Source organism: Ochotona princeps, chromosome 14 (genome assembly GCF_030435755.1).
Source record: "Ochotona princeps isolate mOchPri1 chromosome 14, mOchPri1.hap1, whole genome shotgun sequence".
Classification (NCBI taxonomy): Eukaryota; Metazoa; Chordata; class Mammalia; order Lagomorpha; family Ochotonidae; genus Ochotona; species Ochotona princeps.
The window spans coordinates 33234593-33260502 of NC_080845.1; the positions used below are offsets into that span (position 1 = coordinate 33234593).

At 48.3% G+C, this 25910-nt stretch overlaps 2 protein-coding genes across 2 annotated transcripts; one reads left to right on the top strand and one right to left on the bottom strand.

The window, feature by feature from the left end:
* Positions 1 to 21: 21 nt before the first annotated feature.
* On the top strand, positions 22 to 12736 carry BAG1 (BAG cochaperone 1). Its single transcript, XM_058672170.1, has 7 exons — positions 22 to 568; positions 1846 to 1974; positions 3729 to 3811; positions 6075 to 6188; positions 9765 to 9872; positions 11311 to 11373; positions 11892 to 12736. The coding sequence occupies exons 1-7, from the start codon at positions 37 to 39 to the stop codon at positions 11979 to 11981; spliced, it is 1119 nt and encodes a 372-aa protein (XP_058528153.1). The 5' UTR covers positions 22 to 36; the 3' UTR covers positions 11982 to 12736.
* A 7069-nt stretch (positions 12737 to 19805) lies between these two features.
* On the bottom strand, positions 19806 to 25661 carry SPINK4 (serine peptidase inhibitor Kazal type 4). Its single transcript, XM_004581219.2, has 4 exons — positions 25551 to 25661; positions 23098 to 23138; positions 21280 to 21392; positions 19806 to 19941 (listed from the first exon to the last, which is right to left on the bottom strand). The coding sequence occupies exons 1-4, from the start codon at positions 25609 to 25611 to the stop codon at positions 19896 to 19898; spliced, it is 261 nt and encodes an 86-aa protein (XP_004581276.1). The 5' UTR covers positions 25612 to 25661; the 3' UTR covers positions 19806 to 19895.
* Positions 25662 to 25910: the final 249 nt, after the last annotated feature.

Sequence of the window (25910 nt, forward strand, 5' to 3'; positions counted from 1 at the left end):
CTCGTTGGGTGGGGCTTAGGGCGGTGGCTTTAGCGGATGAGGCGGGGCGAGAGCCGGCCGGCGCCGAGAGGCGGGTCCGGGAGGCCGGGGCACGGTGGCGGGACGCGGCGCTCGGCTCCCACGGCTGCTGGGCGGCCGACAAGCGCGGGCCTGGCGGAGCGCGGCCACGCAAGGAGACCTCGCGGCGATCGGGGCCAGCTGGGCCCCCGGCGGCGCGCTCCTCGGTCCGGCCGGGAGCCGCGCCCGTCGGAGGCCCTGGCCGAGGGCCGCCAGCCGGCCTCTCGTCGTCCATCGCTGAGGAGTGCAGCCAGTGGACATGACCGACCCACCCGGGGCGCCGCCTCCGGCGCTGCCAGGCCGCGGATGAAGAAGAAAGCCCGTACCCGCTCGGCCCGGAGCGAGGAGACACCGCGAAACGAGGAGGCTCCTCAGGTGGAAGGGGTGCCCCCGGCTGAGGAGGTGCCGCCGCCGGCCGAGGACGTGATCCCGAACGAGGTGACCCAGGCAGAGGAGCTGACCGGGACCGAGGAAATGGCGGCAGCCGGGCTCTGCGTGACCGTCACCCACAGTGAGCGCGGGCGCAGGGTGGGCCCGGTGCGGGGCTCGAAAGGTCCGGCCACGAGTCCTCCGGGAGAATGTCCCGGAGCGTGGGCTTCTCGGCTGTGTCCGTGGAGCCAACTTCTGCGTATAACTTGTGTCCTCACACCTTTGCTTGTGACCGGGTCTTGGGCATTTGTTGGGACCTAAGTGTTGCGCGGGTTCGTGCCTCACCGCTGGGCCCGTCTGTGTGTGTGTGAACGCGGGTTCGTGCTTTACCATGTGGGCCTGACTCTGTGTGTGTGTATGTGTGTGATGTGTGTATGTGATTGTGGGTTCTGTGTCCTTTGTGTATGTGTGTGTGTGCTTGCGGATTCTGTGTCGTATGTATGTCTGATTGCAGGTTCTGTGTCCTGTGTGTGTGTGTGTGTGCATGATTGCAGGATCTGAATTGTGTGTGTGTATAATCACAGGTTCTGTGTCATGTGTGTGTGATTGCAGTTTTTGTTCTGTGTGTATGTGTGTGAGTGTGTAATTGCGGATTCTGTGTCTAGTGTGTATGTGCGAGATTGTGGGATCTGTGTCTGGCGTGTCGCGGGAATCTGTTGGGATGTGTGTGTGTGTGTGTGTGCGCGAGACTGCGGGATCCGTGTCGGGTATGTCGTGGGATCTGTGTCAGGATGTGTATGTGTGTGTGTTTAATTGTGTGAGTGTGTGTGTGTGTGTGTGTGATTGCGGGTTCTGTATCCTGTGTGTGAGTGTGTGTGTGTGTGTGTGTGTGTGATTGCGGGTTCTGTATCCTGAGTGTGTGCATGATCATGAGATCTGTGTTGTGTGTATGTATAATCGCGGGTTCTGTGTCCTGTTAGCATGTGACTGTGATTATGGTTCTGTGTCTGGCTTGTATGTGGTGGTGCGGTGTCCGCCTGCAGTGGGTCATGACACCTGTGCCTGTGAGGACTCATTCGATTCCATCTAGTTTGGGTGTCCAAAGGCAGGTCTTAATTGAGTCAAACTCAGTCTGTGTCTAAGCAGTAGCACACATGTTTTGGTGGGATTGTTTTTGGTGTATGAGTCTAGTGCCAGCCCCTCACATGTAAGTGTTTAAAATGTACCTCTTGTGCCTCCTGCTAGGTATTGTGTGAGAGCAAACAAAACTCCTGCAGCAGATCACCAGAGGAAAGCAGTGCTGCTGGGGGCCTAGGGCCAGGGCTTGAAGGCTGGTGCTACACAGACGTAATACAGTGTCAGCCTGCGTCGGTGTATGTAAGGAATCCGTCTTCATTCACCACTTTTCTGTCTCCTCAGGCAATGAGAAGCATGACCTTCACGTTATCCCCCAGCATGGCAGCAGCGAGCCAATCGTCCAAGACCTGGCCCAGGTTGTTGAAGAGGCCATAGGGGTTCCACTGCCTTTGCAGAAACTCATATTTAAGGGTAGGCATCTTTTCCATCTTTGAACCCTGATGGCCAACAGACAGATTTAAAACTGCTTAACGTTACCCAAAGGGAATTCTGTTTTCAAACTGGGCCATTCATTTCTTCAGCAGATGTTTACTGAGGGTTTGCCTTGTATCTGGCACATTTGTTCATCTGAACAGGGATCAGATTTGAAGCCACGTGATGATGACAGAAATTTCACCATTGTGTACATATAATCAGACCTCTCTGGTTAGGTTAGATCTTCTCCCTACTGTGTGTTCACATGGTACTACCATGTGTACCTTGTAGTATACCTTGTAATGACATTACTATTAAAGAGTTGTTTTCTTAGTTGCTTAACATAAAACTTTGTTAGATGTTAGGTTAAGGTACTGTCTTGTGTCTAGTGCTTGAGGAAGTTTTTTTTTATTAGTTTTTATTTACTGAAAGGCAGAAAGACAGATCTTCCATCCACCAGTTCAGTCTCCAAATGTATCCAACAAGCTGAGACTGGTCAGGCCAAAGTTAGTATCAGAAACTCAATCTGGGTCTCCCATTGGGTGACAGGGGTCCACATACTTGAGCCATCACCTGTTGCCACCCAGGTTGTACATCAGGCTGTGTAGTAGGAACCTGGGACTGACAGTGGAGCAAGTGCTAGAACTCAGATAAGGTTTGCAGGCATTCTAAATGTCAACTTGACCATTGTACCAAACTTATGACAGGCTTGAATATTGCAGGCCTAGTTGATAACGCCTATTTATATTAGGACCCACTCCCTGCCCACCTCTATCCTGTCTTCCCCCTCCTGTGACAACCCAATTCTAGTGTCTGATGGGGATAGACTTATCTCGTTGGGTGCCAGTTGTTATAAAGAATTTAGTGATAGATAGCATTTTATTATTTCATAATACAACTGCTTATCTTTTCTTTTTTTAAAAGATTTTATTTAAAGATTGTTTTATTTAGCAGGCAGAGTGACAGAAGGAAAAACAGAGGTTGACCCTCCATTTGCAGTTTCACTCCTGCAATAGCCGTAATGGCTAGGGCTGAAGCCAAGATCCTGGAGCCTCATTTGGGTCTCCCATGTGTGTAGCAGGCGCTCAAGCACTTGGGGTGTCTTTCATTGGCTTCCCAGGTGCATATACAGGAAACTGAATCTGAACTGGATCAGCCGGGACTGGAACTAGCGTTCTGATATGGGTTTCTGGCTTTACAGAGGGTGGCTTAATCAATTGCACAACTCTAGTTCTCTCTTTAAAAACCAAACAAAACAAAAAATTTCATTTCTGAACTATAAGAACAATAGATATTCATGTTTCAAAACAGACAAAACCATAAAGGAGAACATTCCTCTGGGTGTAGCTCTATATAATACTTTACATTTTTTTCTTATGGTGAATTCTTTCTTAAAATTCATAGTGTCATTGAAGATTCTTAAAATTAAAAAAAGCTTTACTGCCTATGAAGTCTTCAGTGGTGGTGTTAAGCAGCCCCCTATTCCCACATACTTGACTCTTTCTAGTTTCTCACTGTGATGAAGATTGTACTGAGCATTATCATATAGTAGTCACTGTGTAGACACATGTGCAGTAGTTGCTTACGACAAATGTCTAGAAGTAAAGTTACTTAAGACACCCTCCAAAAAAGTTATACTGATTTAGGATCGATTAGTGAATAAACTTGTCTATTTCTCGTACACTCGCTAAAAATCAATATTCAGTGTTACGCAATTGTTACAGCTTGGCATACCTGTCTCCTCTTTTCAGGAAAATCTCTGAAGGAAATGGAGACACCATTGTCAGCCCTTGGAATACAAGATGGTTGCCGGATCATGTTAATTGGGGAAAAGGTAAGTGGCTTTTCCACCCAGAATTCCTGACTCTCAGCAGACTCAAGTCTTTCCTATGTGATTCTGTTGAGAAAGTCAGACGGGACCTAGATTCCACATGGGTGACAAGCGCCTCTTCACACAAGCACAAGTCTCCTTTTGTTGGATGGGGTTACTGGTTTGGGTGTTCTTGTATCTCTCTGCTCCTTTTGGTCAGGCCTTGAGCTCCAGGACCTAGGCTGGCTGTGTCTCCTTGACAATGTGGCTTTGTCATGGTGATGGGATCTCTGGTTAAAACAGTGTCTGGGACAGACCTCATTCACTCTGAGTGAAATCTGCAAGGGAGTTTTCGGCTAAAAGAAACTTGGAAATATTTAAATAAATAAATAAGTACTATGTGCCAGTTTTAAGAGCTTTTCTCCCTTTACTCTTTTTTTCCCCTCCCATGAGAGCAAAACCTTTATCAGACTCAGTTCTTTCCCAGGAGTCAGTTGATGGTGGGGGAAGGAGGTGGCAGGTGACAGTAGTTGTCCTGAAATGATGAGAGAGGACTGGAGCAGGCCTACATTGTGACACCGTGGGATTGTTGAGCTTGTGAAGTTTTTTGAGGTGGCCAAGCAGAGTGAGGGCTGATTTTAGCCAAGTTGGGGCAAAGAATCTAATACAGACTTGAAACTGTCAAAAACCTGGGCCTCAGGATTTGGCCACAAAGAGAAGTGAAGTTTGGAAGAGTGTAACAAACTTTGCCACCCAGTGTTTTGGTAAGAGAGGGGAAGCATTTTCTAAAATCAGGGAGAATGAGGATGGGCATGGGGCAGTACCCAAGGGTGGAGTTTGAGGAGTTGGGGACTGTCCCAGGGTGTAGAGAGCCCAGTCAGAGTTCAAGTTGCCCTGCCTCTTTTGGCTGAGTGGCCTCAGGTTACTGTCTTATCTTTAGTTTCATCCTTTGTAAAAGTACTTCTCACAGGGTTGTGGTAAAACTTAAGAAAGTAATATAGGACAGGTATTGTGGCACAGCAGGTTGAGCCACCACCTAGGACCTTCGTCTCATCTGAGTGTACCAGCGATCATGTCTCTCCTTGGTTCCTATCTAGCTTCCTGCTGGTGCGCACCTAGAAAACAGCAGGTGATGTCTAAAGTGACTGAATGTCTGCTACCTGTGTGGGAGACCTGACTGGAGTTTCTGGCTCTTGGCTTTAACGTGGGTGTTTAAGGAGTAAACTAGCACATAGAGGCTCTCTGTGCCTCAGCTCTTGTTCCTGTGTCTGTTGTTCTGCCTATCAAGAAAGAAAAAACCATCATAAAGGCAATGTGTCTAGGATAGTGGCTGGCAGGACCAGCATTGAGGAATGAGACAATGGATGGAAGATATTGCTCTCCCTGTCTCCCTTTCCTTCTCTACCTTTCTCTCTGATGCTCTATGTTTTTGTATACACACACACACACACACACACACACGTATGTATGTATATACATATATATGAAAGATTTATTTATTTTTATTGGAAAGGCAGATATACAGAGAGGAGGAGAGACAGAGAGGAAGATCTTCCATCCGCTGATTCACTTCCCACGTGACCGCAGCGGCCAGAGCTGAGCTGATCTGAAGCCGGGAGCCAGGAGCTTCTTCTGGGTGTCCCATGTGGGTGCAGGGTCCCAAGGCTTTGGGCCGTCCTCAACTGCTTTCCCAGGCTACAGGCAAGGAGCTGGATGGGAAACGGAGCCGCTGAGATTAGAACCTGCACCCATATGGGATCCTGGCGTGTGCAAGGTGAGGACTTCAGTGGCTAGGCTATAGCATCAGGCCCCATATGCATATTTTATTTAAGTGTAGCGGCTGGTGTATAGGGAATATTCAGTAGCTGTGTTGGCTTTTTAGTATAGTCATTTTATTGAAACACAGATCTCACTTTAGAGGAGACAGTGAAAGGATAATTTTGCTTGTCTTGGCATTCTGGACTCCTTGTAGTGGCTCTCTGTAATTTGTTTACCCTCCAGGTTTCTGTCTGGCTGTTGATCAGCCTGGGTCTGCTTGTCTCTCTTCTCTGAACTCAAGCTGCCAGGACCCTCCCTGGAATGTTTACCTGACATCTCCCCTCTGGCCTGAATCTTTGTATATAAGAAATTTTCAAGTATAACCCTTTGACTTGGTGTCCACAGAGTAGCAGAGTTAAGACCCCTCTTTAGATAAATTGTTTATCCCAGTTACAGTCAGATTTTTTTTCCAACTGGAGGCTACTGTTGTTGGTGATTATTGACTTCATTTTATTCTTAAACATTTTAGAACTGTCCAGAGGAAGAGGTTGAACTAAAGAAGTTGAAAGATTTGGAGAAGTCTGTGGAGAAGATAGCTAGCCAACTTGAAGAGCTGAATAAAGAACTTAGTGGCATCCAACAGGTAACTTCTTTCCTTAGCTTTGGCTTGCTACCTTCTATAAGAACTTTGTGAGTAGAGTGCAGCCAGATTGCTGACTTCCAATCCTGGCAGTACCTTTTGTCCTACTCGGGGAAAATCATCTTTCTCCCAAGTTTCTCATCTCTGAAATAGCGAATGATAGCATTTCCTACTTCAGAGTTATGAATGCTAAATACCATTGATTAAGCCTGGCACTAAGTGCTATCAGTGGGTTTGATGCTATTAAACCCTATCAGCATACATTTATGCTCAAAGAGCACCTGCTAGGCTAGGATCATGTACTGTTTGAAACAGAGCAGGTAGCCTCCTTCCCATGGGCCAGGCCATTATGAGTTTGGCGCAGCAAGAAACATTTTGTTGATTGATAGAAGGATTAAGTTGAGCATGAACTTAGTGGGGTAGGGAGATCATCCTGTTTAGTTCCTTGAATTGGAGAGGAGGTGCTGACCTACCAAATCAAATTTGTATAAATTGTAAATTATATTTCAGACTTCAATAATGGTTATCTCTGAGTCAGAGGCTTATAGATACTTTTTATTTTCTATATTAGTGCATATATATATAATAAATAAGTAAATAATATATACATATGGTCTACATATATATACACACGCACACCCATACATATGAGATTTACTTATTTGTTTGAAAGGCAGTGTTAAAGAAACGGTGGCAGAAAGAGATATCTTCTAACTACTGGTTCATCCGCCAAATGGCCACTACAGAAAGGACTGGGCCAAGCCAGAGACAAGAGTCAGGAGCTCCTTCTTGATCTCCTGCATCAATGCAGGGATCCAAGCTGCTTTCCCAGACACATTAGGGAGCAGGGTTGTAAGTGGAATAGTCAGGAATTGAACCAGTGCTCATATTCTTCAAGCATAAGCAGTGACTTAATTTGCTGTGCTACAATACTAGCCCCTGTGAATTGGGTTTTTTTTTGGACAAAGAGTGAAATATAGGGACCAGAGCTTCTGCTTGTGGCACCAACATTCCACATGTGGGTGCCTGTTCAAGTCCCAGCTGCTCCACTTCTGATCCAGCTCCCTGTTAATGTCCTAGGAAAGCAGTGGAGGATGGCCAAGTGTTTGGAACCCTGAAACCAGGTAGGAGATTCAGAAGACGCTTCTGGTTCCTGGCTTCAGCCTGGCCCAGCTCCAGCTGTTGCAGCCAATTGGGAGTGAACCAGCGGATGGAAGATCTCTGTCTCTCCTCTGCAACGCTTTCAAATAAAAAGAAATCTAGGGCCCGGTGTGGTGGCCTAGCGGCAAAAGTCCTCACCTTGAACACGCCAGAATCCCATATGGGTGCCAGTTCTAATCCCGGCAGCCCCGCTTCCCATCCAGCTCCCTGCTTGTGGCCTGGGAAAGCAGTCGAGGATGGCTCAAAGCCTAGGGACCCTGCACCCGAGTGGGAGACTCAGAAGAAGCTCCTGGTTCCTGGCTTCGGATTAGCTCAGTTCCAGCCGTTGCGGCCGCTTGGGGAGTGAACCAGACGGAAGATCCTCGTCTCTGTCTCTCCTCCTCTCTGTGTATCTGCCTTTCCATTAAAAATCTTTTTTAAAAAATCTAAAAAGCATGCAATATTTTCCTGTCTCATTAAAAATCATCAGACTTCAGAGCTGGCATAATATTTTGTAGGTGAATGTATCATAGCTTACCTAATCAGCTCTATTGAAAGGCAGATGACAGAAGGATATCCCATCTATTGATTTATTCCCCAAATGCTCATGAAAGCCATGGCTGAACTGGGTTAAAGCCAGGAACCAGAACCTCCATCTGAGTCTCCATGTGAGTGACAGGAACCTAAGAACTTGAACAATCATTTTCTGCCTCCAAAACATGTTAGTAGGAAGCTGGATTGCAAGCCAATATGGGATTTGAACATGCCAAGCAACAGGTTAACTGTTGTTCCACAGCATTCGTCTTTGTAATGCTTCTTTGAATGTCCTTGAATCTTTTTGGCCCACTTCTAATTTTTTTTTTTAATAAATACTTTGAGTTGGAATTACTCCTTCCTGGGGCAATGACTTATCAGGCTGCAGTGCTGGCATCCCATATGGGTGTCAGTTTGAGTTCCAGCTGCTCCATTTCTGATTCAGTTCCCTGCCTATGGCCTATGAAAGCTGCAGAGGGTGGCTCAAGTACTCTTGGGTAGTCCTACTACCTGTGGGAGACCCGAAGAGCCTCCTGGTTCCTCTCTTCAGACTGGCTCAGCTCTGGCCATTGTACCCCCTTAGTGGATAGAGGATTTCTCTCTTTCTGTCTCTTCTCTCACTATAAGTTTGTCTTTTTAATGAAAATAATTAAATCTTTGGGAAAAAAAACAACAAAAAAACCTCTTGCTTCATGTTGTCAATCTGTATCTGTGGCTCTCAGCTTTGACAAATATCTTGAGAGCTCTGTGTGATCCAATCCTTGCTCCATCTAGTTGGGTGTTGGATAAAGAAATGTGAAACTGTGATTCAGTGAGACTGTCGGGGGTGGGGGAATAATGACTGGCCACTCCCATTTTTTTAAAAGATTTATTTATTTTTATTGGAAAGGCAGATACACAGAGAGGAGGAGAGACAGAGAGGAAGATCTTCTGTCTGGCTCACTCCCCAAGCGGCTGCAATGGCTGGAACTGAGCCAATCCGAAGCCAGGAACCAGGAGCTTCTTCTGGGTCTCCCACTCGGGTGCAGGGTCCCTAGGCTTTGAGCCATCCTCGACTGCTTTCCCAGGCCACAAGCAGGGAGCTGGATGGGAAGCAGGGCTGCCGGGATTAGAACTGGCACCCATATGGGATTCTGGCATGTTCAAGGTGAGGACTTTTGCTGCTACACTATTGTGCTGGGCCTAGCCACTCCCATTTTTAAGCATCTGTGTGAGGAGTTGTATTAAACATCTTTGTTTATTCTCCAAGGAATATACTAAGGACACCTGGGGCAGGTGTTGAGCACAACGGTAAGATGCTAGTTAGGATACCATCACATTCCTAATTGCACGGGCTGGATTCAGAGCCAGCTCTTGCTCCTGATTCTGGATTCTTGCTGGTGCAGCCTGAAGGTGGTAATGATGACTTGAGTGGTTGGCATCTTGCTAACCATATGGGAGAACTGAGTTGGGTTTCTGGCTCCAACCTATAGCTCCCAGTTTTGACTCACACCCATTGTGGTCATCTGGGTTGGTAAGAAGAGTAAGGCAGTGGATGGGAAGTCTCAAAAAAATTAATAAATATTTTAAATAATGAAGGTTTCACGCCATGAACAGTTTAAGTCTTATAAGATCACAAGCTGGTATGTAGCAGTCAGGATTAAAGCCTACTTGCTGTTCAGCCTGTGCTCTTAGAGTCGCTTCCTGTGTGCAGGACTGGGACTGAGGACTTCAGCAGAGGTAGCGTCCCAGAGGGTTGTAGGAGATAGAGCAGCCTACAGCCTTTGTGTTATTGCCAAGAGCTGGGCCTGAGATGTGACCAGGCCTATCAGAGCAGTGATAGACTCAGGGTATGGTCATATCATCGATACAGAGTTTTCCATCAGCCTCAAAGAGCTCTTATGATAACCTGTTATTTCTCCATAGGGTTTTCTGGCCAAGGATTTGCAAGCAGAAGCTCTCAGCAAGCTTGACAGGCGAGTAAAAGGCACCATTGAGCATTTTATGAAGATTTTAGAGGAGATTGACACTCTGGTAAGTGAGCTGAGAGCTAGTTTTCTGTGACATTCTTTTGGTTCATTTCACTTTTTCAGTAACTCCTTCTAGTTGCCTGAGCAAGCCCATTCTTCAAGCGCATTGAATGTCTCCTACTGTATAAATACACCAAAGAGTCAGTCCCGATTTGTAGACACTCATAACTCAACCAAGGACTTTTTTTGTTTCAGGTTTGTTTGAAAGGTAGAATTAGATATCTTCCACCATCCATTCACTGCCTCCCCCCCCGCCCAATGGCTACAGTGGCCACAATGGCCAAGGCTGGGCCAGACTGAAGCCAGGAGCCAAGAGCTGCTTTTAATTTCAGGGGCCCAAGTACGTTGGTCATCTGCTGCTGTTTTCCCAGGGACATCAGCAGGGAGCTGGATCAGAAGTGGAACAATTTTGAACTGGCACCTGTATGGAGTACTGAAGTCATCAGTGGTAGCTTAATGTGCTACACCACAGTGCTGGCCCATAAGAAAGGGCTTTTGTCATATATGTTCATGTATGCTGTTAGCATCTGTCAACATCATGAAGCTGGAACCCAAGTGGTCCCTGATGTCATGATCAAAGAAACCACAAGTGTGATGGCTCAATGACTAAGTCCTCATTTGGAAGAGTTGGCATCCATATGAACACCAGTTCGTGTCCTGGCAGCCCCACTTCTCATCCAGCTCCTTGCTTATGGCCTGAGAAAGCAGTAGAGGATAACCCCAAAGCCTTGGAACCCTGCATCCATGTGGGAGACCCAAAAGAAGTGCCTGACTTCAGATTGGCTCAGCTCTGGCCATGCAGCCATTTGGAGAGAGAATCAGTGGATAGAAGATCTTCCTCTCTGTCTCTCTTCTCCATAAGTCTGATCTGCCTTTCTAGTAAAAATAAAGTAGATCTTTAAAAAAGAAACCATGGGGCTTCCTTTTCTCTGTTCCTCATGTGACTAATAGTTCCAGTGAGCTCATCTCTTCTGTAGAATTTCACTAGGTCCACATCTTGTGAGGCTATGAGCATCATTGAGCCAAGCTTCTCACAGACAAGCAGTGATGGCATTTCCAGTCTGGGGCCCCCTTATTGCTGTGAGCTTCTCTGAGCTTTAGATGCAGCCGAGGCGGGGAGGTGGGGGCTGAGGGCGGGTTGTGCAGACGGACAAAAGGTGCTTTTCTAGGCATGGTGAGTCATGGTGTAGCTTGTAATGGTAGGCTAACACAGGAAACAGTGAAAGCAGTCTCTTCCACATCAGCTTCAGTGGTTCCAACGTTGAGGACAAAGGGCACTTTACAGGGATGGGAGCTGTGGAAAGGGCCACATAAGAAACAGAGCTGGTGAAGTGATTGCTGAAAATGCACATCTTATTCACATCAGGGTCTGCTATGTTGCTGAAAGAGTCTCATTTCTTTTTCACAAAGGATTGCTTATGTGTCAACTTATTTTTTCATAGATCCTGCCAGAAAATTTCAAAGACAGTAGACTGAAAAGGAAGGGTTTGGTGAAAAAGATTCAGGTGAGTTCTGTGGTAGTAGAGGACGAAGTGGCAGTATGTTGGGTCATGTTTATGTATGTATTTGAAGCTGGGTAATGTAGAAGTGTGTGGAGCATTGCTTTTTTGGGATACTACTTATCACCATGAACTCAGAATATCAAAAAGAGCCCCCTTCATGTCCCTATGGTAATATTTGAATTTGAAGTATTTAAGGGGGAAGCACCCTGGAGAACAAGTAGGACTAACATATTGCATAGTTCTGCAAGGCCCCATTCTTGTGTCCCCTGGAGATGAGCAATTGCAGTGCAGCAGCCCCGAGGCAAGGCTGCTTGTCCTTATGTCTTTTAGGGAATTGTTGATCTAGAACATGGTCAGAAACCCTGGTACTGGGCTTCCCTGCTCTCTCCTGTCTTTCCACTACCTTAAAGCCCAGGTCAGGTGCCCTTCATACACACATGAATCCCCCAGAATGGCTGTGTGGGCTGGCCTCAGCAGGCTGCCTCAGCAAGCCCTCACTGCCCTGTGTGTCTATCTTTTAGGCATTCCTGGCTGAATGTGACTTGGTGGAACAAAATATCTGCGAGGAGACAGAGCGACTCCAGTCTACAAACTTGGCCTTGGCCAACTGATGTGCCATGAAGAGAAGCTATGCTGCCCTGAAGAACGGTGTCACCAACTTCTTGGCCAGGGTCTCTCTGGGCTGCCAGGGGCAATTGGCCAACTGCTGGATTTCCCCCTCCTACAGCAATTCTCTGAAAAAGTATTGTCTTTGCCACCTGACGTTAGTGCTACTGTCTGTTTTCTCTGCCCTGTGTGGCCGTGCTGTATAGCAGCCCACCTTTTCTGGAAAGGACACCCTCTGCCCAAGCTTCCCTAGCTCTGTAACTTTCAGGTGCCTTCTTTGGGCTGGAGAGAGCTTGTTTGCCCTGGGTGAGTTCCAGATGTATGGGCTGCCTTGGCCTTCAGGTACACAAGAGTTTTCTTGCCATAGTGATCCCACAATCTCATAGGTGTAAACCAGAATCACCAGATGGCTGGATCCATTCAGGAATGCTGAGTGGCTTGGGATAGGTGTTTGCCACACAGACAATCCAGATATCCCCCTATGTAACCCAACTCCTGAGCATCTGGCTGAGTTGTTGGCTTATAGACTCTGCCCAGCCCCGGGGCCGTGATGTTAGGGCCATCCTGTAGAGGACTTGAGATATACAGATTTTCCTGTCCCTAAGCAAACCTTCAGCAGAGGGTGAGAACCCAGTGCAGGCTGAAGCCAGGCCACAGCTGTAGTTTAGCAAGTGCTGAAGGAGGGACCCAAATAGAGTAAAGCAGGTGGCCCAGGCCGAGGCAGAGCTCAGGAGCGACACATTTCCTTCAAAGGCATTTCTATTACACCCTCATGGGAGTGGTTGTTTCTCTCATGGTTGTTCTTGTCCGTCTGTTGGACCCCCCTGTCCGCTCCCCTCCCCATTCCTCCCATTATTAAAAAGTTTGTGTGCCCTTCATTAGGCAGGAGAGTATTTTGTTTCCATTTTGTGACTCTAGTCGTATTTCCTCCCCATATGGTTCTGGTCCTGCATGCTGGAATTGTTAGCTGCTATCACTTCAGTTTTTCTCTTTTTAAAGTTTTATTTCTTTTTATATTATTTGAAAGAGATTTTTCCATCTAGGTAGCTTGTTCTACAAATTCCCACAGTGAACAGGGTCTGGACCAGGCTGAAGACAGATGCCCAGAACGCAGTTTGGGTCTCACACATGGGTGGCAGGGACCAGTAGCTGAGCCATCATCTGCTGCTTCTAGGGTGCCTATTAGCAGGAAGCTGGAACTGTAAGTGGAACTGAAGTCTGTCCCAGGCACCACAGAAGGCTGCAGGCATCCCAAACAGTGCTTTAACTCAGGGCCAAACACACATCCCACGTCACTTCACTGTTTGGCAAAGAGTCCAGGAGACAGGCTCATAACAGGTCACTCTGAGGGCCACTTCAATAGAGAAGGGTTCCCTGGTTCTCAGGCACTTAGGACTGGGTGGGCAAGGCCTCAGCAATGGAGTAGGAGTAGAGGTGGACCAGAGGCTAAAGGCTCAGGGGCCTGTCCAACCCACCTCCAATTTTTGTCAGAATGGTTCACAAATTCTATTTTTTTTTTTTTAAGATTTATCTTACTTGAAATGGCTACAAAAAGAGAGGCAGAGAAAGAGATCTTTCATCTGCTGGTTCATTCCCCCAAATGGCAGTCAGAGCAGTGTTAATCAGAAGCTGGGAGCCAGGAACAACTCCTAGGTCTTCCAAATGGGTGTGTAGGGTTCCAAGGCCTTGAGCCATCCTCTGCTGCCTTCCCAGGTCATTAGGGAGCTGGATTGGGAGTAGAGCAGCTGGGACTCAAACTGGTGGCCATATGGGATGTTAGCGCCACAGGCAGAGGATTAGCTTGCTATACCACTGTGCCAGCCCCTAATTCTCTCTAAAGATGTGTTAATTTATTTGAATACTAGTACTGTAGAAAGAGACAGATCCTCCAACCACCAGTTCAATCCCCAAAAGACTGCAGGTGCTGGAGCTGGTTCAGGCCAAGGCCAGGAGCCTAAAGCCCCGTCTATATCTCCCTTGTGGGTGGCAGGGGTCCAAGTACTTGGGCCATCTTCCTCTGCTTTCTCAGGCACATCAGCAAGGAGTTAGTCAGAAACCGGACCACGAGGGTGCAAACCAGCACTACTACGGGATGCCAATGTAGCAGGCAATTGCTTAGCTCACTGTGCCACAACTCTGGACCCTGCTTTTCTCTGTATTTGTGTGTGTGCGTGGCTTTAAGCCATTGCATATAATGAGAACTGACTATGCTAGACACGTTTAAGTTCTCCGTGTATCAATCTCTTAGCAAGATTTATTTTATTTGAAAGGCAAAGTTATACAGAGAGGAAATAGGACACGGAGATCCTTTATCCTCTGATTTATTCCCCAAACAGCTGCAATGGCCAAGGCTGGGTCTAACTGAAGCCAGGAGCCTGAATCCATCCAGGTCTCCCTTGTGAGATGGTGTGGGCCAAAACCCTCTGGCCATTTTCAGCTGTTTTCCCAGGCCCTTTAGCTGGATCAGAAGTGGAGCAGCCCATACTGTGCTTAGCCAGGGTTCATGGGGGATGTCAACATCACTGGCGATAGCCTAACCTGCTGCATTCCAATTTTGGCCCCAAATGGTAATTTAATCCTCACAGAGCATATACTGCTCTGCCTCTTTTTTTTTTTTTTTTTTTTTTTTTTAAAGATTTATTCATTTTATTACAGCCAGATATATACAGAGGAGAGACAGAGAGGAAGATCCTCCGTCCGACGATTCACTCCCCAAGTGAGCCGCAACGGACCGATGCGCGCCGATCCGAAGCCGGGAACCCGGAACCTCCTCCGGGTCTCCCACGTGGGCGCAGGGTCCCAATGCATTGGGCCGTCCTCAACTGCTTTCCCAGGCCACAAGCAGGGAGCTGGATGGGAAGTGGAGCTGCCGGGATTAGAACCGGCGCCCATATGGGATCCCGGGGCTTTCAAGGCGAGGACTTTAGCCGCTAGGCCACGCCGCCGGGCCCTGCTCTGCCTCTTAACCCAGGTGGGTTGCACATGTCATTCTCTTGTCCCCTCTCTCCGTCTACCTCCATGTTGCTCTCTTCCCTTCCCCTGTCTCAAATTTGTTAACAGGACAGATCTGAATGATCATGAAATGTAACTCAGCCATGCAACTTTTTTTTTTGTATTCTTTTTTTTTTATTATTTATTCATTAATTACATTGTATTACGTTACACAGTTTCATAGGTATTGGGATTCTCCCCACCCCTCCCCAAACCCTCCCCCAAACTCAGATGTATTCTTTTTTTTTTTCCTTTTTTTTTCCTATTCATTTATTCATTAATTACATTGTATTACATGACACAATTTCATAGGTACTGGGATTCTCCCCCCTTCACCCCAAACCCTTCCCCCATGGTGAATTCCTTCACCTTGATGCATAACCACAGCTCAAGTTCCGTTGGGATTCCCTAATTACAAGCTCACACCATACAGAGTCCAGCATCCCACTGTCCAGTCAAGTTCAACGGCCTCTTAGGGAGGCCCTCTCAGGTTTGAAGGCAGAGCCAGCAGAGCTTCACCTCGATCAATTAGAAGCTCCAACATATCATCAGCAACAATCCAGGTACGATGAGACTGGTGCAGAGTCCACTGATTGACATAGTCCATCTTAGAGTTTCCCCTTGTCCAGTTTTTCGCTGCAAACATAGAGCTGAAGTGGTTGATTGATCTACTCCATCTTCTATCTTTTCCTGATTAATGTTTTGATTCCTCCATTTTGTTCAGGGGAATCCCCAAAGGAACTTTGAGGTGTTCCCAGTCCAGGCTCCTACATGCACTACTAGTAAGCACAGTACCCACCACAGTCCATCACTCCGATCAGCTGGTGGTTGTAACCCCAGCCATGCAACTTTGTGTCAGAGTAAAGATAAAAGTCCTTCGCTCATGACTTCTCCAGTCTCATCTCCGCGCCCTCTCCAGTTTGCTCTCTGCTGTCAGCCACTGCGGTCTTTCTTCAGGGCCTCAGCTGTCCTGAGCCCTGTTCCCAAGGCCACTTCTACTTGAACAGCTTGCCACCACCCTTCTTCCACCCCATGCCTTTCCTAGGAGCCTCAGCTTCAGAGCTTAAACATCTGTTCCTGGAGAAACCCACCTGCTTCTGAGACCCCCAAGTGGGCCTTTCCTGATTTCCCATACCTTTTCTTGGGAAGCATGTGTCCTAGTTGGAGGGTTTATTTGTATTATCCTATAGCACTAGACTGGAGTTCTTTGGGTTAAGGGGCTTCTGTGTTTTTAATGGCCATGTTTCAAGCACACTGACCCACATATAGTAAGCCCGCAGCAGATAATTGGAGAGTGAATGGATGTCTAATGCATCCAACAATACCAAAGTTTCCACAGAAACTGCTGGCACTGGAATCCACATCGTCCATGGACACTGTCTTATTTAAAGGTTGAAAAGAGGCCACAAGCACAGGAACCAGAGCTGGGGGTCAGTCCAGTGAAGGTTATTGAGGGTTGCTCTGATTGGGTTGCAGCTCCCCCTGGGGTACGTGAGGGCCGATCATGTGGCCAGCAGGGCTGGGCTCCAGCACCCACTGATTTACAGAGGAAGGAGAACAGAACAAATTGGTCAACTACTCCAGCAAAACTCGATAGCGAATTTCTGGGTGAATGGAGACTCTAAGGTGGACTATGTCAGCCATTTGAGCTTGGAGGAATTTCCTCATGCTTGGAGTGGTGAGATCAACAGCATCTTGGAACTATCAAAACCACTTGGCCAGAACCCTCAGAAAAAGCTCTTTACCGGGGACCCTGGGATGACATTGGCTGATCTCCATTGTTGGGTACTGAGGTGGTTGGGTGGCTGGGTGTGGTTTCTCCCCTTGTCTGCCCCTTTCCCCTAGATACTGGAACAAGAAAAAGAAAATGTAGAGACAATGATCTCATCCACTTTCTCCAGCTTCTCAACCCTTCCCACCCTGATTAACTATATAAAGATCATCAATAATAATAATAATAGTAATAATAATAAAACTTTTAAACAAACAAAAAGGGGGCCACTAAGGGCACTAAGGCCACTGCTGGTCACTAAGGGCAGTGACGGACCTGTGCCTATTCATGTGTACACAGGGCTCATGCACACAGACCTCCTCCATGGGGTGACTGCCCAGGAGCAAGGAAAAGACAACTCTTCTTAGTTGTCCTCTGTCCAGGGACAGGATCAGACCTGCTGCAGGTGTGCTCCCACAGACTGGCCCTTCAACCTCAGAAAGAGACCTCTCTCACATTGCCTAGTGGATTGGTTAGCGATTTCTACTTAATCCTTCAGGTCACCTCTTAAGTCCTTTGCGTGCTAGTCAGGACTTTTACTTGAAAGCACCAGAAGCCTAATTCCAAAGTAATTGGAAATTTGGTAGAAAATTGATGTGCAAGATGGCAAGTTACTCTCATAGTTTTGGGAAGGTCAAGAGCAGGTGGGCTTCAGGAATGCAAGCACAGCCCCAAATCATTCTCCCTATTTCTGCATATCCACACATTCTCAGTATTCTTTCTTCCATGAAGTAGGGAAAGTGGCAACCAGCAACTCCAATGTCACACACCTTGCAGCTTTCCTATCAGAGAGGAACTGCCTCTGTTTTCTTGTTGGCAATTTTAAAAATCCTAGAGAACAATCTTACTGTTTTTAAAGGTTTATTTATTTATTTGAAAGGCAGAGCATCAGCAAGAGAGGGAGAGATCTTTCATCTGCTGGCTTGTTCCTCAGGTGGCCACAACAGCCAGGATTGGGCCAGGCCAAAGCTAGAAGCTGGAAATTTCATCTTGGTCTCCCACAATGGGTGGCAGGAACCCAAGAACTTGGATCATCTTCTTCTTCCTTCCCAGAAGTATTCACAGGGAGCTGGGTCGAAAGCAGAGCAACCAGGATTTGAACTCGTGCTCTCATGTGGGATGTCATCACAGGCTGCTTAACTCACTGTCCCACAACACTGGCCCTGAGCAGAAACTTTAGATGTCACCAGTGTCTACTTTGTCCTATTATGAGTGAACTCCTAATTTTCAATTTAACAAATGGCTGGCCAGTTAGAGACTGATTTTTTCAATTACTGCTCCAGCTTGGCCTACTCGTTGACTAGGTTTGAGCCAATGGAATATAAACAGTATTATAAGGCTAGTTGTAGAAGTTTATGGAAAATGGAATTTAAAGTGCAAAAAATTTTTGGAATTCATCATTGTTTTCCATAATACACATGTTCCATGAACTTTCTGAAGACTGCATGATCTTATGGGAAGTGTCTTTAGAGGCAGACAGGGTGCCCCTTCCTACCTTTCATGGCCTGGAATATAGACACAATGGCTGGAATGGGAGCTGTTACCTTCAACCTAGAGATGGAAACTTGAGGACAACAGTGACAATGGCAAAGGAACCCAACAGCTCATGCCAGCCCTGAGGAGTGTGAATTTGTCACTGCATACATCTAGGTGTGAGGAGAGATTAACATCTATTTGGGCCAGTGCTACTTTGGATTTTCGGTATTTTAGGACCAAACCGAATCACACATGATATGCAACTATGCAGGAAGTGAGTTGATCAATAGTGGAGAAAGGCTTAAAGATGACTCCCAGTCTCTGCCACCTGTGACTCAATGACATTCCTGCTCAGTGTTGCCCTTCCGTGGTACAGGAAATGCCAGTTCTTACCTTTGTTACCATTTTCTCAAGTTGTGTGTGCTTTCCTGCACAACATCTGCTGTTCCTTCTTCCCACCTTTAGAGCAGGGACTCTGAATCCATAGAAGTGCCCTACTATGTGGCTGCCCTCTCCACTCCTTTCCCTGGCACTCTTTTTTTTTTTTTTTTAAAGATTTTATTATTATTGGAAAGCCGGATATACAGAGAGGAGGAGAGACAGAGAGGAAGATCTTCCATCCGATGTTTCACTCCCCAAGTGAGCCGCAACGGGCCGGTACGCGCCAATCCGATGCCGGGAACCAGGAACCTCTTCTGGGTCTCCCACGCGGGTGCAGGGTCCCAAAGCCTTGGGCTGTCCTCGACTGCTTTCCCAGGTCACAAGCAGGGAGCTGGACGGGAAGTGGAGCTGCCGGGATTAGAACCGGCGCCCATATGGGATCCCGGGGCTTTCAAGGCGAGGACTTTAGCCGCTAGGCCACGCCGCCGGGCCCTCCCTGGCACTCTTATCAAGAGGCTCTCCCTATGGACTTTGGCCAAAAGAGGGTATTGGCCATGTACCACAGTACTAGTGCTAAGTACTCCTGTGGACCCTGAGTGAGTGCAGGTGCACTGTCTGTACCTGGGTTGTATCCTATGTCAACATCGTGGGTGCTGGTCAAAAGAGCAGAGACATTGTCTTTCCATCCTGGAATTAACCTTGGATGCTGGATCATGGAGATCTACAGATTCCCAGGGAACAGTCTGGGAGGTCAAGGTGTAGGGTGAGGGAGTAATGAAGGGCCTTGGGGTAACATCTATTTCCAGTATTAGAAAAAACAGTCCAGCTATGCAGTGTACATGGCCTGAGGTCTGTGTGTGTGTGTGTGTGTATGTGTGTACCTTCGCATGCTGCCAGGACAGCCTAGAGAGAGCCCAGAGGGCTGTGGGAACCTTACAGAGGCGTAGTGAGGCTGCGCCATACACCCCAGCATGAGCAGAGGATGTAGATCTTGCCAAGGTTCTGGCTGAGTGGCAGTCTATGCTGGAGCAGATAGGAGCCCTGGGGTCAGGGGTAAAGGGGACCTCTAAGGCCACATGCGACAGGCATAAGCAGGACCAGAGGGTTGACTGGAGAGTAGAGCAGATTTAGTGCAAAACTAACCCTCTAGCCCTGATCAAAGATTCCCCTGCCCTGGTGCCCCACCAAGACACTGGCCCACTCTGCCATGCTGAGTTGCATGCTTTATTTCAGGTCACCTCTCCATGCCCACCGCTGCTCTCCAGCCTGAAGCTTCATTGCCCGAGGTGCTCCTGCAGTGTCAGCAAATGCCATCCTTCACAATCTGGATGTCCCGTTTGGTTATTCTAGAATCCACAGAAGACAGAGCCGTAGGAGCTATAAATTAGCCTTCAGGGACCTCACCCAGGGCCTTGCAGACACCCTGCTGAGCCCTGCCCACCCACCCACGTAGGGGTGCAGGCCAGACCCGGGGACCCATGGAAACACCCTCCTTCAGGGAGACTGCAGCTGCCCTAGACTTCATCTGTAACTGCATGCTGATGGCTGCCAAACCGCTCTCCAACCTGGTCCTCGGACTTGACTGTTCATGCAGTTGCCGATTATTCATCTCCACCTGGCTGCCCTCCACTGTCCACCAATATCACCACCTCCTAAATCTGCCACAGACCTCTCCACCCCAATCTCCATGTCAGCCCACAGCATCACCAGCATCCAAGCCCACAAGCTAGAAGCCAACATGGAACTCAACCCTCCACCTTCTCCTAATGCCATTGTACCTAGTCATACCCAGAACCTGTCAAATGTTCATCGGTGTATCTCCCGGCCATGAATCTTTAACTAGTATCACCTAAAGGGGATAGCTAGGACAATGTAGTCCTCCTTATATTTCTTCCAGTACAGACTTTCTTTGGCATCAGTTTGAAGCTTTGCAGTTTCCAAGGACTTTCTCTTCTACCACCTCAGGCCAACTCCAGTGGGGCTTTTCTGGCCAAGAAACTGGGGCCCAATAGGTGATCTTAGGTACCAAGGTCATGTTCTGGCTTGCTCACCTCTCTGTTCTCTCCTAAGCCTTACACTCCAGCAGATCAACTTGATATTTCCCCCAAACATAAACTTTCTTCTCTAGGCCTTTTTAAAGTTCCCTTTCCTACACACGAAATGATTTTGAGTCCTTTTTTTTCCAGCTGCTTCCAACGTAGCCAGCAGAATTGAGCTCAGGTGCTCAATCTTCCCTCCCCTTCCCTGTTCCCACAGCACCTTTAGCTTTCCCAGCCAACCTTTAGCTTTCTGTGCTCTAACTGGCTGGCCATCTGCCTGGCTTCCTCCTCTGACTGCCTGTCTGCTCTTGGGGGACAGCAGTATTGTTAGAACTTAGGGTGTATTCCTAAGTTTCCCATAGTAAGCACTCAAGCAATCATGATTGGCCAGAGGAATGCAAGGACAAGTGAGGTCATTTAGTCATTCATGGGAAGAATAAGGAAAAGAACTCAAGCTCTCCCTCCCCCACCCCAGCACAGCTTCTGGCTTTTTGCCTGCAAACATATGCCTGCTTTGAATCGCATCTATGTTCATTCTGCTGGGGGTAATGTCAGAGAGTGCTTTTCAGGCCAAGCTTTGCTGCTTTCAGACTTGCATGCACCAGAGATGGGGTGCTCCCAAGCAAGCCCAGGGAATGGACTTACATCCGGGTCAAGCAGAGATGGCACTCATTGTTGTACGTGACCCCGTCAGTACCACAGATGAGTCTGGCTGTCCGGGGACATTCTGGAGGTTCCACCATGTGCTCACAGATGGGCTGTGGGGGACAGGAAGGAAATGAGGTGACAATCAGAGAGGGTAGAGAGGGACGTGGGGGCTCTACTTGCATTTTAAACTCCCAGGGAGTTTAAAAAGGCCCTTGTGTGGGTGCAGCAAACACAACATCAAACACTCATGGCTCCTTGACACGTTTGCTGTGTGTGTGTATATGACTGCATGTGTGTCTATGGCTATGGGTGTGTGTGTGATTGTGCACCTTTGTCTGGTAAGTCCTGGGATGCCAGCTGTCCAAGGGAGTGTCTGTGCTCACATCTATGTGTGTGCTCTTGGCTGCTGGTCTCTAGGTCCCACGTTCCTTAGAGAGGGGCCACCATTCTCAGGAGGTGCCTCTTTTTCCCAAGGGCACCCAAACTCAGCCTGGTCTATGTGCCCTGCAGGCCCTTGGCAGAGAGGCTGCACAGAGTGGGAACCCTGGAGCAATGGGGCGGAGTATGGGACTCCATCTGAAAAGGTTTCAGGCCAGGTCTGAAAACCAGGGTCAGAGCTGAGTTCAGACTGGGGTTGGAACTTGGGACAGGGTCAGGATAAGGGAAGTGGCACAGCAGTGCAGTGCAAGGCTTGGACTCTGCAGGCCAGAGTTCTACCATTTTCAAGCTGTACAAACTTGGATGAGCCATTCCCGTTCTGCCGTCAGGGTCCTCATCTGTAAAAACTGTAAATAATAATAGCATAATATAGCAGGTGTTTGGGGTAATGGTTAAGATGTTGTTTGAGGGGCTGGCATTGTAGTGAAATGGGTAAAGCCACAACCTGTGACGTCAGCACCCCATATGAGCCCTTGTTCAAGTCCTGGCTGCTTTACTTCCAATCCAGATTCCTGCTACGCGCCTGGAGAAGCAGCTGAGGATGGCTGTGGTCCCTGCACCCATGTGGGAGACCTGGAGGAATCTCCTGCTTTCTGGGTTTGATCCAGCCCAGCTCCAGCCGTTGCAGCTGTTGTAGCCATTTGACAAAGGATGGCAAATCTTTGGCTCCTCTTTGAGGAGTGAACCAATGGAAGAAAGATTCTGTCTCTCTTCCCTCTTTCTGTGTATGTGTATGTGCACACCTTTTAAATAAAGTTCACATGGGGTTAATTGGAATAATGAACATAAACTATGTCTTTTTTTGGGCTCCAGGTAAGAAGTGCTGGGGAAGATGCTGAGGGTTCTGGAGGTGAAGGTGACTTTTAGTCTCCTTGTTTCGTCTACCTGAAGGGATGGCTTGAAGGTCTAAAGCTTGCTGACACCAATGCCTTGTAATCACTGGGGACCACTAGACCCAAGGAACCCCCAGGAAAAATCAGACAACTTGGCACTTGTGTGCTCAGCGTGAAGAGAGAGATGACGAAATGTGGTGGGAGAGGCTGGCATATTCCCATATATGAGGGTCGCTTCTTTAGCCTGCACAGCCACTGTCTTTCTGTCTCTGTAACATGCAAAGCAGAGAAAGTATTGTGTCTTGCTGAGATCTCATGGAGCAAGGCTGGGGGAGATCCCTGAGACTTGGGGACAGTCAGATCTGAGACTTGTGTAGTCATCTTAGAGGGGCTAATCTGGGGGGAATGTACAGGCTCCAGAGTCTACCTGGCCACCTTGGAGCCATGGCAGGTGTCCAAGCAGGAGGAGGGAATGGCATGGTGCTGGCTATGGATGAGAGGACTTCTTGCAGTGAGAAGACCAGAGCACAGGTGACAGCCTTACCATTCTTGGGAAAACAAGCTTTCTGGCTGACATTAGCACCGCTGAAAGACAAAGAAGCAAGGTTAGGCAATTGATGTAGGCTGTAGGCGTTGAGTGCAGGGGTCTGAAGACTGCTTGTCTGACTGGCGGATGCCTGGCCTAGCCACTGCCCAATGTGGAATTCCTGAGGGCAAGAATTCCAATCACCAGACAGAAAGTCGATGTGATCCAGTTGTTAGATCCCACTGCTCCAGTTCAGCGAGGTACTGTGGTGGTGGGTGGCTAGCCCCTTTGTCTCTATTTGTAGTGGGATTGAAGGCCACCCTATTCTACAGGTCCTAGGGGGATTGACAGCTTCTGCTGCCCCCTCGCTCCTCATGAGCACTACTCCCAGGAATACTTGCCAGCACACTCCAAGTCTGCTTCCTGGGGCCCTCTATATGTAAGGGGGCTCGGCAGCGCAACAGGACACACACACACACACACACACACACACACACACACACACACTGTGCCCCTCTGGCTCTGGCTGAGTTGTGCGGTAGAGGATATGAGCCAAGGGCAGCGATGTGACTCTTGGTTCACATCCTCTGGTTCATTCCCCAAATGGTTGCAACTCCTGGAGCTGATCTGAAGCTGACCATGGAGGGGAAGGGCTGGAGAAGGGTAGGATGTGTCCTGGAGCCCTACTCAGCCCTCACTTGCACCCCTACAGCAGGATAGCAGGTTTGCCTGCCTTAGAAAACAGGGTTTTCTCTACAGGGGAGCTTAATTGCAACCAAGGAGGTTGCCCCAGCAAAGAGCTCCCCCCATGGCTGGAGGCAGCAAGGCAATGTGACTTCACCTTTTTCTGGAGATGATATTACAAGAGATTTCCAAGGCAAAGAGGGAGCTGGGAATTGAGGCTAAGTTGCTCAGCCATGCAATTGAAGCTTGGCAATGGGACATGCAAATGCGTAGCTAGCCTTGTCACCACACTGCCATCCCTTTTGTGTCATAATTGCCAAAGCTGGAAACTACCCAAAGAGCCTCCGACAGGAGAATGGACAAACTGACACTTCCATGCGAGAAGGTTCTACTCTGAGCCTGGGCTCAATTGGCTAATCTTCCCCTTCCAAGTCCTGGCATTCCGTATGGGCACCAGTTCATGTCTTGGCTGCTCCACTTCCATCCACCTCCTTGTTTGTGGCCTGGGAAAGCAATAGAGGATGGTCCAAAGCCTAGGGAACCTGCAACCATGTGGGAGACCCAGAAGAAGGTCCTGGATCTTGGCTTTGGATTGGCTCAGCTCTAGGAGTTGCAGCCATTTGGGGAATGAACCAGAAAACAGGAGATCTTTCTCTGTTTCTTTCTCTGTAAATCTGCCTTTCCAATAAAAATAAATAAGACTTTTAAAAAAATATTCTACTTAGCAGCAGAAATAAGTGACGGAGGCACGCAGTCTTGTGGTTGAACCTGTTTGAGCCAGAGAAATCAGACACCAAAAACTACTCATGCTGTGAACCCATTTGTGGGTTCCCTGGAGCTAGGGTGCAGGAGGTTAGTGCAGGGATTGCCTCTGGCCATGAACAATCTCACTGGGCTCGCCCTGAGCAGTGGGGTGGGGACTGGTATTGACTGGCATGGGAAGATCTCTGGTCTGTCTTTCCATCTTTTCCTCTCACTGTCACTTGTTCTTTCAAATAAAGTTCCAAACAAAAGCATCAGCCTCTCAGACAGCCCTCATTTGATGTAAAATCACAGCCCCTCCTGGCCCAACCCCCTAGCCGTGTTTTTTTCTTCAATTTATATGCCTTCTAGCATCCTGTTCAGCACGCATGGTACCCCTTCGGCCTCCCCTGCTTTTCCCTGCCCCATTGGATTTAAGCTCTATCAGAATGGCACCTTTTCTATTTGGGTCATTGATGTGCCTCCAGGGCTTTGAACAGCATCTGACACAGAGATGCCCCAATCCAAGGAGGCACTACTCCAGGGGTAGTGTACAGCTCTAGTGAGGTCTCCCACCTGCCCACATCCCAGACCATGGCCCGTCAGAGCCAACTGAGAACTTATAGGCCCTGAGCTAGGTCTGTCTTTGCAGCCGCCCCCCTGCAGTCAGCAGCCTGTAGTGGACATACCTGCCAGTTTTCCCTGAGGGCCGTGACCAACCTATTCCCTTCCACCTCCCCAGCCTCCAGCCCCATAGTCACTCAGTGCAACTTGAACTTGGGGCAACCTCCTACTTTACAGCTGGAGGGACTGAGGTCGCAAGAAGGAAGAGGACTTGGGCAATTCTGGGCTAGAGGTAGGAGGGGAACTCAAGGTTGTAACTTCACATTTCATACTGTTCTCAACTATGATAGGGATGCTATCAGAATGATAGCACATGCAGAAAGCTGAGGCCTCCCAGGGGGCTCCATGCTCTGCCTCTGACCCTATCCCACATGCTCAACCACCCTCATATGCTGCAGAGCATCCAGGTTCTGTTCACTCACCCCCATCCACAGCAAGGAGAGTAGCCAAGGCCAGAGTGACCAACCCCAGGTGGATAGCCATGCTGATCCAGGGCCAGCTGGTACAGTCTGAGCTGACTGGGATATGGGCCAGGGGCTGTATGGGGGCCTGTTTATAGTGCTAATCCCCACCCTTATCTTATCTGGGGCCAGCTGGAGGCTAGAGCGTCACCCCGAGTTAATCCCTGCACCCAGGCATCCGGAAAGGGTGCAGGGACGTGGTGACGTGGTGCTAAGGCTATGGGGCAGGCGGATTTCCTTAGGGGGAAACATCCGGAGAACTTGCAAGCTGACCCTTGCCTGAGGGTTGAAGCCAAAAGAGAGGAACACTGAACTAGGAAA